The sequence below is a fragment of the Dendropsophus ebraccatus genome, chromosome 15 (assembly GCF_027789765.1).
Source record: "Dendropsophus ebraccatus isolate aDenEbr1 chromosome 15, aDenEbr1.pat, whole genome shotgun sequence".
Classification (NCBI taxonomy): Eukaryota; Metazoa; Chordata; class Amphibia; order Anura; family Hylidae; genus Dendropsophus; species Dendropsophus ebraccatus.
The window spans coordinates 58,291,329-58,305,057 of NC_091468.1; the positions used below are offsets into that span (position 1 = coordinate 58,291,329).

General features: G+C 41.8%; 1 protein-coding gene across 2 annotated transcripts in view; it reads right to left on the reverse strand.

Annotated features, from left to right (window-relative positions):
- MDGA1 (MAM domain containing glycosylphosphatidylinositol anchor 1) overlaps positions 1-13,729 on the reverse strand; it is a 217,871-nt gene that overhangs the window by 63,326 nt on the left and 140,816 nt on the right. The window contains exons 5-6 of one of the 2 annotated variants that reach the window (XM_069954924.1): positions 10,652-10,784; positions 6,572-6,664 (exon numbers count right to left, since the gene is read on the reverse strand). In XM_069954924.1, the coding sequence (XP_069811025.1) occupies positions 6,572-6,664; positions 10,652-10,784 (226 nt within the window). The remainder of the gene's footprint in view (positions 1-6,571; positions 6,665-10,651; positions 10,785-13,729) is intronic. The other variant, XM_069954925.1, reaches the window with a different exon arrangement.

The following is a 13,729-nucleotide window of genomic DNA, read 5'->3' on the forward strand; positions in this document are numbered from 1 at the left end:
GAATATAACTACTATAATACTGCTCCTATATACCAGAATATAATTACTATAATACTGCCCCCTATGTACAAGAATATAACTACTATAATACTGTTCCTATATACAGCAATATAACTACTATAACACTGCCCCTATATACAGGAATATAACTACTATAATACTGCTCCTATATACAAGAATATAATCACTATAATACTGCTCCTATATACAAGAATATAACTACTATAATACTGCCCCCCATATACAAGAATATAACTACTATAATACTGCCCCCTATATACAAGAATATAACTACTATAATACTGCTCCTATATACAAGAATATAACTACTATAATACTGCCCCCCATATACAAGAATATAACTACTATAATACTGCCCCCTATATACAAGAATATAACTACTATAATACTGCTCCTATATACAATAATATAACTACTATAATACTGCTCCTATATACAAGAATATAACTACTATAATACTGCTCCTATATACAGGAATATAACTACTATAATACTGCTCCTATATACAAGAATATAACTACTATAATACTGCCCCCTGGCCTATGCTGTAACGCTACTACACGAGGTAATAATAATATCCTGACATAGATCCCTCGGTCTGGTCTGTGTGTACGGCCGTTGCTGATTCCCTGCTCTGCAGTACTGTGACACATAAACCCCCCAGCCCTGGATCCTGATAACCCTGATGTCCCCTCAGTCCTCCCCGCAGCCTCTGCTCATCCCATATATTATGTTGTCTGCCAATAACCGCACACGCTGAGTAATGACCTATGTCAGGCGGATTCGTGTTTTGCTCTCTGTCCCTGAATGGCGCGGTTTTGGCGGCTAAGTATAAGTGACATTTTAATGGGGTCCTGGTAATAAGGCACTTCATTAGATTGTGACTTCTTCCAGATCTTGGAGAGTTCTGTCCTCCGGCTCAGGGAGGGGGCGAGGAGATGGATTGAGACACGTTGATCGACTTCTGCAATGTGCTCAATTCTCTTCTCTTCCGCACCTCTGTCTCCCAGGAGGACAGAAGAAACCGGCAATCAATAGCGCTGGTTATATCTCCGGTGTCCGAAAACCCCGATGCTGCAAGGAGGAAGGAAAAATACAAGAGTCTCACAAGAAACTCAGAGAAAAAATACTTTTTATGCTGCTGGTGGTTAGCGCTGTTCTATGCTTAAAGGGGTACTCCAGCAAAAATGTTTTTCTTTCAATTCAACTGGTGCCAGAGATTTGTAATTTACTTCTATTTAAAAATATCAAGTACCTATCAGCTGGTGTATATCCTGCCCCCCCCCCCCCCCCCCCGCTGGAGTACCCTTTTAAATCCATGGCATTAGTAGTGCACGTTCTGAGGTCTATGGGGATGTTATAGGGACACAGACTTGTTCTAGGACCCAAGCACTCCCTCACCATAGTTCGCTTCATTAGATGCCACATTGGGTATTTAGCGACTTCTAGGGAATACTGTCTTTATATAGACACCATATGGCGGCACACAGAGGGTCCAGCTTCTAAGTACAGAACTGTAGGGACCCCGCCTGCCATCCTATACCATCTGCCCAGACGCTGCAGGTTCTCTTGGGTTTCCTTCACTTTCCTTCTACACTTAAACATATTGATGAGATAAATGGATTCCTCTGAAGCTGCTGCGTGTGAGATGGGACATGAGATGGGCCCCTTGGGCCCCAGAGACACAAGGGAAACTTACACATGGCTGAGCTATTGTATTGCTGTGCTATGAGGCTTAAACAAGAGAGGCTGCAAGGAACAAAGAAGAAAAAGAGGAGTCTGTAGGGGGTCAGAGAAGTCTGGAAGTGGACAGAGGAGTCTAGAGGGGGAGAGCAGACTGAAGGTGACTCCTGAGTCTGGAGAGGACAGAGGAGTCTGGAGGTGGACAGTGGAGTCTAGAGGGGGACAGTGGAGTCTAGAGGGGGACAGTGGAGTCTGGAGGGGGAAGAGGAGTCTGGAGGGGGAAGAGGAGTCTGGAGGGGGAAGAGGAGTCTGAAGGTGACTCCTGAGTCTGGAGGGCGGCAAAAGAGTCTGGAGGGGGACAGAGGGGAAGTGTAAAGAGGATTGAGGAGTTTGGAGGGATTGGAGGAGTATGAAGGTTAGAATTCTGAGGTGGAACAGAGGGGTCTGGAAGGAGACAGAGCCATTTGAAGGGGACAGAGAAGTCTGAAAGGGACAGAGATAGAGGAGTCTGAAGGGGGGACAGAGAAATTTGAAGGGGACAGAGATAGAGAAGTCTGGAGGGGGGACAAAAATGTGAAGGGGACAGAGATGTCTTGGGAGGAAGAGGAGTCTGAAGGTGACTCCTGAGTTTGGAGGGAGACAGAAGATTCTGAAGGGGGACAGATGAGTCTGGAGGGGAAAGAGTGATCTGAAGGGGGGAGTCTGAAAAGGATTGAGGAATTTGGAGGGATTGGAAGAGGATGAAGGTTAGGATTCTGAGGGGGAACAGAGGAGTCTGGAGGGAGACAGAGTAGTCTGGAGGAGTGACAGAGGAGTCTGAAAGGAACAGAGATAGAGGAGTCTGAAGGGGGGACAGAGAAGTTTGAAGGGGATAGAAATAGAGGAGTCTGGAGGGGGGACAGAGAAGACTGAAGGGGACAGAGATGTCCTAACGGGATAAAGGAGTCTGGAGAATATAGTGTTTTCTAGAGGAGTCTGTAGGAGGTCAGTGGAATCTGGAAGGTACAAAGAAATCTGGAGCAGACAAAGGAGTCTGGAGGATATTGTGTTTTCTGGGGGAGGTCAGTGGAATCTGGAGGGTACAGAGAAGTCTGGAGTGGATAGAGGAGTATGGAGTGTAGAGTGTTTTTTGGAGTGGACAAGGTGTCTGGCAGTGGCTTACCCCTGCCCCATTGAAAACACAAGCATACCTAGTTGAGCTGAACATGCATGTACTGTATATATGGCAAGGGCCCGTTCACATTGAGCATGTCAATTCTTTGAGTAGAGAGTGGCGGGAGCGGCGGCACGCGCGCCATCCCATAGAGACACTGTGTGACACTAAAGCAGACGGGATTCCTCAGCGGAATTCCACCTGTTTTGCTCAGTGTGAACATACCCCAATGGCGGAAACCAACTGTTAGAATGTTTATGACCAGCTTTATTATTCAAATCCAACCTGAGGCTATGTTCACACACAGTAAATAAAAAGCAAAATACCACAGAGAAATATGTATAAAACATGGCCGTATTGTGAATCTAATGAGGTACTACATTAAAGTCTATGGATAAACAGCCGTCTATGCAGACATGGAGCCGATATATCTATATGTGTGCACAGACTGTAATGTAACACATCATTTGATTTAACACACAGTCGCAATGCAGGATATGTTTCCACAACATCTTTTTTTACATGAAATGACGTCTGTCATTATCAAAAAAGACGTTGTGGGAACATAGCCGTATACCTATTTTACTTGCATATTTTGGTGTAAAATGAAACAGGCTCAGTTGCCCCTAGCAACCAATCAGATTCCATCTTTCATTTTCCAAAGAGTCTGTGAGGAATGAAAGGTGGAATCTGATTGGTTGCTAGGGGCAACTGAGCCAGTTTCACTTTACACTATGGAGGAGATTTATTAAACATGGTGTAAAGTGAAACTTGCCCAGTTGCCCATAGCAACCAATCAGATTCCACCTTGCATTTCTCACAAACTCTTTGGAAAATGAAAGGTGGAATCTGATTGGTTGCTAGGGGCAACTGAGCCGGTTTCATTTTACACTATGGTTGATAAATCTCCCCTTATGTTCGATAAATCACCCCCCTTTATAACCCTATTACACATACTGTCCACCTACTTTTGGAGATATATATATATATATATATATATATATATATATATACAGTATATATACACACACACACACAACATTTGTCATTATATGCCTATAATATACCCTATCACAACACAGCAATATTTATACCTAAATCTTTTCTTATATTGTTATATCCCATTATTATATACCACAACATGATGACAACTGGAACAACCATCACAACTGTTTACAAGGGGAAATGTTCACTACTATATACTACTAATAACATGTGATAATTGATGGTATACAATTAGAAATTAAATTAACACCGTATCATCCATCTTGGGAGTAAATGTGATGATAAATAATTGACATTTTTACTTTTCAGCTCCAAATAAGAGTAAATAATGAAATAATAAGAATACAAAAAGGTGTCAGTAAATTCTAGAAATCTGTAACATAGTATAGTAATGGAGCGCTGCGCTGGCAGCTTATACTGGACACCATTGGTTGTATAAGATTGTCAGCAGCAAAATGTAACAAGTATCTAAATAATCAGAACAACAGCCTCAACCCCAGGAAATAAAAGTAAGTGAACCCCAGGGTCACATCAATAAAGTAACTATATCCCACCCAGCAATATTTATGGCAAATTTGTAATTTCTTGTCAGTCTGGTTTTTGAACAAGAAATTCTGGAAGCAGCAATTGGACTAAGCAGCAGAACGTCATACAAGCCTCGTGCCGCACTTATACTCACACTCATACCTCTGCTCACACTCAGCACAGATACACATATCAACTAATACCTACAGCTCTGCTAACACTTACATTGATAGGCTATGCTCACATCACTGGATTTTGTGGCCGTCATTGCCGACGGCCATCAAAAAAAGTTCGTTTTCTTGGGTCTCTTTGACGGCCTTCGGCACTAATGGCAGCAAAATCCCGTTGTGTGAACATAGCCATACTCCAACCTACTGATTAGTTGGTATGAGTATTGGTATAAGTGTTAGCAGTAGTGTAAGTATGAGTTGCCACTTACACTAATACTTATACCTACTGATAACTCACACGTCTGCTGACCCTTACACCAACATTCATACCTGATAACTCAAGTCTGTTAACTCATACTCACACCTCTGCTAATACACTCATACTTACTGATAATTCATACGTACGCTGGTACACACACCTATGCTATGCAAAAACTCGTACACTGATACTCATATCCACTGGTAACTCATACTCACACCTCTGCTGACTCTTACACTAATACTCGCACCAGTTATCATACTGATAACTCACACACCATGAGGGGCCTTTTACACAAGCCGTCTAATACCGTGAAAATCCGAAGCATTTCTGCTACGTGTGCATTTACCTTTACGTTAAAATTTAAAAATCACAAGTACTCACAAGGTAAATGTGTCACAGTGCCAGTGCAGTCTGGTCGGCAGGCGTTGAGTAATAGGAAGAGCCAAGCACAATGATATCTATAACATGACACCTGCTGATCGGACTACATGTGTACCCTGCCAGGTACACTCAAACATAGTACTTTTACTTATATAAAGACTAAAAACTAGTCTGTTACTTATATTCACACTCTCCTACACACATCCTTATATGTACATGTATGCTCACTAATGCTCATACATGGTCACTCATTCATAACCAAACACTCGAGACTATACTTACATTTATTTACAATCATAGTCAGATTCACACACATCCACCCCAAATCACACTCATGCCCATGCAACTCATCCATTCATTTACACCCACTCATGTACACTCACAGAACCATTCAGAGTCACACTCATATGTACGTCTATCTATTATCACACTCATACACCAACCCATAATCACACTCTCATATACCCTCTGACTAAACATTAACTCATCCATTAATTTACCTACTTATTTACACACCCAGTTGTACCCACTCACAGAAATCTCATACTTACCCATATTGTATACAACCAAAAATTCACACATACACGCACACTCACTCAGTTACTTAAACATCTACTCACCTATTCATTAACATACCTATTTATCCATCAACTTATACTCACTGACAGAACCACTCATACTCAATTTTCATGATCACCCTCTTATATGCCATCTTACTAATACAGTTGTTTGAACATCTATTGATTCATACACTCAGTCATACACAACCACTCATACTCAAACTCTTACACCCACAGATTTATACAACTATGAATCACACTCTCATATACTCACTAACAGACCCACCCCTTATCATACTCTCAAAACACTCACTTGCAGACCCGCCACTAATCACACTCTGGTACACTTACTTGCAGACCTACCACTAATCACACTCTCATACACTTACTTGCAGACCAACCACTTATCACACTCTCATACACTCACTCGCAGACCCACCAGTAATCACACTCTCATACACTCACTCGCAGACCCACCAGTAATCACACTCTCATACACTCACTCGCAGACCCACCACTAATCACACTCTCATACACTCACTCGCAGACCCACCACTAATCACACTCTCATACACTCACTCGCAGACCCACCACTAATCACACTCTCATACACTCACTCGCAGACCCACCACTAATCACAGTCTCATACACTCACTTGCAGACCCATCACTAATCACATTCTCAAATGCCTTTTCACTTCACTTCATGCACCTACTCATACTCACACAACCACTCATATTCACATTTATACTCACAGACATGCCAACTATCAAAGCCCCTTCTTATGCAGAAAAAAACAGAGGACACTGACCGGCCTCTGCTTTGAGCCACAGGGGAGACTGGAGCGATTTCTTGCTTCTATACAGCTTTTTGTCACCTCCTGTTCGTCCCCACCAAGCTGCTCCTGAACGGAGAGAGGACTGATAAGTGGTCAACGTCTCACTTAAGTGATCAATAATATATTAAATAAACTGTATATTCCAGGCTGCAGAGCACTGACACAACAAGATACTGCCTTATCACAGACTGTATGTTAGCATCACATAATACTATTATTACAGAAGCAATGATGGCTGACTACGACTACTTGGAGCAGTCATGTGACTCATCTCCTATACTTACATATATTGAATAGAAGAATGGTATGGTACATGTACATTCTATATATCTACCTCTATCTAAACTATTTTATATATTTATACTGCCCCTACCCAACATACCTCCCATGATGGCTCGAGGAACATCGTGTACAGGGGGCCCTGCAGCACCTGAGTTTCTGCACATTACAAGTTGTACAATCTCTTCTGTATTCATTGGCTTCCTATAGAAATGCCACATACTCTTTCCCTGTATAGATTCTACAGCGCTTGTGTGCAGCACTATGGCCTATGATTGTGCTATAAATACCTATATTTCTATCAGCATTTAGGAGGGTTTCTACATATATCCTCAGAGTGAGAGTGGCTTATTTCTTAATAGTTGTGGTCTGTTTATATAGTAGGTTTGGCTTATTTTATAGTAGGTGTGGTCTGTTTTATAGTGTGACCTATTTGATAGTGGGGGTGGTCTGCTTTATAGTGGGTGTGGCCTATTTCATAGTGGGGGTGGTCCGTTTATATAGTAGGTTTGGCTTATTTTATAGTAGGTGTGGTCTGTTTTATAGTGTGACTTATTTGATAGTGGGGGTGGTCTGCTTTATAGTGGGTGTGGCCTATTACACAGTGGGGGTGGTCTGTTTATATAGTAGGTTTGGCTTATTTTATAGTAGGTGTGGTCTGTTTTATAGTGTGACCTATTTGATAGTGGGGGTGGTCTGCTTTATAGTGGGTGTGGCCTATTTCATAGTTTCATGTTTTATAGTAAGTGTGGTCTATTTTGTAGCGGGTGTGGTCTGTTTTATAGTAGGTGTGGTCTATTCTTACAGTGATTGTGATTTAATGTTATAGTGGGTGTGGTTTATTTTATAGTGGGTGCGGTCTTTTTATAGTGGGTGTGGTTTGCTTTATAGTGGACGTTGTTTATTTTAAAGTTGGTGTGGTCTGTTTTATAGTAGGTGTGGTCTATTCTTATAGTGAGCGTGGTCTAATGTTATAGTGGGTGTGGCCTTTTTATAGTGGGTGTGGATTATTTTATCGTGGGTGTGGTCTTTTTATAGTAGTTTGCTTTATAGTGGACATTGTTTATTTTATAGTGGGTGTGATCTGCTTTACAGTGGGTGTTGTCTGTGTTATAGTAGGTGTGGTCTATTCTTATAGTGATTGTGGTTTAATGTTATAGTGGGTGTGGTTTCTTTTATATTGGGTGTGGTCTTTTTATAGTGGGTGTGGTTTGCTTTATAGTAGATGTTGTCACTTTATTATAGGTCTTTGAGTTATACATCTAGAGGGAAATATATCAAACCTTGTGAAGAGGAGCAACAGGGAAGTTGTATAGCTTTTATTTGTATAGCGCACTAATTTCACCTATCTGTATGTTTTGGGGTGTGGGAGGAAACCGGAGTACCCGGAGTTGCCCATAGCAACCAGATTCTCCCTTTCATTTTTCAGAGGCCTTTTAAAAACATTAAAGCTAGAATGTGATTGGTTGCTGTGATAACTGAACTGCTGCTCCTATACACAAGGTTTGATGAATCTCCCCCTAATATTCTTTCAAATCATAGTAAATCGCCAAAAGATTTCAGGTCCGAATTACAGAAGAGCAGATCCGACTTCCTACTGATCCCTAGTGTTTCCCTGGATTTGCTTATTTTCATCATGGTTTTATAATTTTTCTTTTCATGTCACAATCAAGACATTAGGAATCTAACCCCTTTAAGAGCTGCAAGGGTGGCTATATTAGTGATTGCCCTGATCCCGATACATAAGTATTAAACAGATAAAAATATCTATGACTGGATAAAAAAGGACAACTCCAGCAGTCTTTACTGAGATCATTTTTTTCTTTTAATTTAAAGGGATAATAAAAATTCCACCATATTCCAATATACACTGTGGATACAGTTTTCATCATGTCTGCTTGCTGTCACTTACTGTAAACCTGCCCAGGTCATGTGATGGCTCCAAACTCTGCGCGTTAACCAGCACTGCAGCCATATGTAGTCATTAGAGATGAGCGAACTGGGTTCGGGTTCGAGTCCATCCGAACCCGAACTTTCGGCATTTGATTAGCGGTGGCTGCTGAACTTGGTTAAAGCCCTAAGGCTATGTGGAAATCATGGATATAGTCATTGGCTGTATCCATGTTTTCCAGACAACCTTAGAGCTTTATCCAAGTTCAGCAGCCCCAGCTAATCAAATGCCGAACGTTCGGGTTTGGATGGACTCGAACCCGAACCCGGTTCGCTCATCTCTAGTAGTCACATGACCGGAGCTGAAAAACAGTGAAGGTTCCTGCTACATGACAACAAACAGAGCTATTGATGCAGAAAGAGTACATTTTATTTGCTGAACATCTAAGGCCGGGCTCACGTATTGTTCTGGGAGATTTATGGCGCTGTCCTATAGTAAGATCCTTTGTGTTGCCCATAGCAACCAATTACAGCTCCCATAGCAACCAATTACAGCTCTCATAGCAACACAGCTCTTATAGCCACCAATCACAGTTAGGGTGCCTTCACACCTACCATATCGCAGCAGAAAATCCGCAGCAGATCTGCAGCAGATATGAACACAGCATCAAATACGCACTGTCAAATCCGCTGCGGACCCGCAGCAGATCCACAGGGGATTTGACAGTGCGTATTTAATGCTGTGTTCATTCATTTAGTTAAATCTGCTACGGATCCGCAGCGGATTTTCTGCTGCGATACGGTAGGTGTGAAGGCACCCTTAGCTTTCTCTTCTCACATTGCTTTGGTGAAATAAAAGCTGAGCTGTGATTGGTTGCTATGCGAGCTGTGACTGGTTGCTATGGACAACACAGAGATTCTTACCATAAGACAGCACCATGAATCTCCCTCTCGGGCTTCATCCGTATTTGCCGTGAATGTAGAGAAATTTATTGAGGACCGTGTGGTCTTATCACATGGTTTATGGCTGCCATGTGTCAACCGAGGCCAGCACTCCTCTAAGGTGGATTTACCCTTTAACCCCCAGAGCACCTTCCAGCATGTCATGTAGGGCTGTAGGGTCTCACACTGTAATGGCGTCTTTGTCGTGGTCACCCCTCACTGCAGTGTGGAGACCCCGGCCAGTGCCATCTTCTACAAGGACCAGACGGACTCTTTAAATCTATGACCCCCCCATTAGTCAAAGCTTCCAATGTGCTCTAGTACTAGGCCACTGAGCACAGGGTTCTATGGCCACCATGGCTTCATATGGTAGTCACCAGAGGTGAGAGGGCAGGAGAAGCAGATGATGGGAGTAATCACCCAGGAGGTCCTATATACATCTAATATAAAGATAAAGGACTGGTATAGGGTAGTGGGTGGCTCAGGATGATGATGAGAGTATATACTTAGCAGGTGGTATACACATCTAATATAAAGATAAAGGACTGGTATAGGGTAGTGGGTGGCTCAGGATGATGATGAGAGTATATACTTAGCAGGTGGTATACTTGTCTAATGTAAAGATGAAGGACTAGTATAGGGTAGTGGGTGGCTCAGGATGATGATGGGAGTTGTTACCTAGGACAAGGTCATATATGCACCTAATGTAAAGATAAAGGACAAGTATAGGGCAGTGAGCGGCTCAGGATGAAGATGATGATGGGGGTAGTCCCCCAATGAAGGACTGATACAGTATGGGGGTAGTGGGCACCTCAAGCTCCACCATAGTACAGGGTCGGGAGAGTAAGAGAATAAACATAGATGTGAGTGCCTGAGGTCGCCGTATTCATCCACCACTAACAGGGGGCACTCCAGTCCTGCTCCACCCATGTTAGCTCTTACCCGTTTTGTTTGTGAGGCGGAAAGTGATGGATTTATCTGGGATCCCACAGACGTTGCGGACGGACACCTGGCACGTGTAGTTGGCGTAGTCCTGAGGACGCAGATTCTTCAGTTTTAATACTTTGGTTTCACCCTGGGCGAGAATACAGAATGTGTGAGAGCAAGAAATATACAGAAGGACTATATGCATTCAATGTATGGTGTATCTAAACCCATCATGTGTGATGCAGCCTCAGAGAAGCCTGCGGTACTACACTCCCCATCATATGGAAGTCAGCTGGTGTATCTAATCCCATCATGTGTGATACAGTCACAGAGAAGGCTGTAGTACTACACCCCCCATCATATGGAAGTCAGCTGGTGTATCTAATCGCATCATGTGTGATACAGTCCAAGATAAGCCCGCAGTACTAAATCATGCAGCAGTGAGCTGGGGTATCTAATCACATCATGTGTGATACCACCTCAGACAACCATACTGTACTATACCCCCCATCATGTGGTATTGCGCTAGTGTATCCATTGTGATACAATTGTCTCTGAGAAGCCCGCAGTACTACATCCCCCATCATGCAGAGCTGGGCTGGTGTATCTAATCCCACCATGTGTGATACCGCCTCAGATAACCATACAGTACTATACCCCCCATCATGCAGGGTTGAGCTGGTGTATCTAATCCCATCATGTGTGATACATTCTCAGAGAAGCCCGCAGTACTATACTCCCCATCATGTGATGGTGATAACGTTTCGGAGGGTCGCTCTAATTCTCAGCTTCAAAATACAGAGGGGCATTAACTTCCAATCAAGACATAACAAATCAATTACCTATTCAGTCCCTGCCAACTCTTCTCAGCATCTTTTGTACAATCAAGACATAACCAATTGATTACACAGTCATGTGACTGCTGCAGTGCCGCAAGCACTGACCTTGGACAATAGGCCTTGTTACTTTTACAGCAGAGCTGAATGCGCGCACATTACATTGTATCACATGTGTATCCCCGCGTGTAATATCATCACATCTTATAATAAAGATCTTCCCAGAACGCACACATCTCATCATCACATCGGCCGCCCGCTGAGTGATTGAACACTAGGCAGTGATGGATGATGAGAACCATCCTCGGCTCACATTGATCCGTAGATTCCTGTGTCCTGGTTGGGGTCTTTGGTAATGTTCAATGTTATAACTGGAAATACAACACAGCTGGTGGTTTCTATACAGATTATACCAGTCACTGTATGGAAAAATTAACCCCGGCACAATCACACCTGAACATATAGAAGAGGGTGAACAAGCAGCAAGCAAGATAGATGATGAAGCAGGGGGCACAGTATACTCTGTATGGCTGGAGATAGATGATGAAGCAGGGGGCTCAGTATACTCTGTATGGCTGGAGATAGATGATGAAGCAGGGGGCTCAGTATACTCTGTATGGCTGGAGATAGATGATGAAGCAGGGGGCTCAGTATACTCTGTATGGCTGGAGATAGATGATGAAGCAGGGGGCTCAGTATACTCTGTATGGCTGGAGATAGATGATGAAGCAGGGGGCTCAGTATACTCTGTATGGCTGGAGATAGATGATGAAGCAGGGGGCTCAGTACACTCTGTATGGCTGGAGATAGATGATGAAGCAGGGGGCTCAGTATACTCTGTATGGCTGGAGATAGATGATGAAGCAGGGGGCTCAGTATACTCTGTATGGCTGGAGATAGATGATGAAGCAGGGGGCTCAGTATACTCTGTATGGCTGGAGATAGATGATGAAGCAGGGGGCTCAGTATACTCTGTATGGCTGGAGATAGATGATGAAGCAGGGGGCTCAGTATACTCTGTATGGCTGGAGATAGATGATGAAGCAGGGGGTTCAGTATACTCTGTATGGCTGGAGATAGATGATGAAGCAGGGGGCTCAGTATACTCTGTATGGCTGGAGATAGATGATGACTTGTGGTTCTGTTTTGTCATTGTTGTTACTACAGGATAAAATGTGCTCTAGAAACACCAACGTCTGTATAATATGCTGCTACATCTGTATTATAAGAGATAGACACTGACTGCACAATGACCGAATACACTTCAAGATGATCAGATCTATGATTGTTACATGTTGTAGTGTTATTACATACTGTACAGTTATATTTGTTACATGTTGTGTTATTGTTATTACATACTGTACAGTTATAGTTGTTACATGTTGTAGTGTTGTTATTACATACTGTTCAGTTATAATTGTTACATGTTGTGTTATTATTACATACTGTACAGTTATAATTGTTACATGTTGTAGTGTTATTGTTATTATCACATACTGTTCAGTTATAATTGTTACATGCTGTAGAGTTATTGTTACTACATACTGTACAGTTATTGTTGTTACATGTAGTGTTAGTTATTACATACTGTACAGTTATAGTTGTTACATGTTGTAGTGTAATTGTTATTATATACTGTACAGTTATAGTTGTTACATGTTGTTGTGTTATTGTTATATACTGTAAAGTTATAGTTGTTACATGTTGTTGTGTTATTGTTATTATATACTGTAAAGTTATAGTTGTTACATGTTGTAGTGTAGTGTTATTACATACTGTACAGTTATAGTTGTTACATGTTGTAGTGTAATTGTTATTATATACTGTACAGTTATAGTTGTTACATGTTGTTGTGTTATTGTTATTACATACTGTAAAGTTATAGTTGTTACATGTTGTAGTGTAATTGTTATTATATACTGTAAAGTTATAGTTGTTACATGTTGTAGTGTTGTTATTACATACTGTAAAGTTATAGTTGTTACATGTTGTAGTGTAGTGTTATTACATACTGTACAGTTATAGTTGTTACATGTTGTAGTGTTGTTATTACATACTGTAAAGTTATAGTTGTTACATGTTGTAGTGTAGTGTTATTACATACTGTACAGTTATAGTTGTTACCTGTTGTAGTGGTATTACATACTGTACAGTTATAGTTGTTACATGTTGTAGTGTAGTGTTATTACATACTGTACAGTTATAGTTGTTACCTGTTGTAGTGGTATTACATACTGTACAGTTATAGTTGTTACAT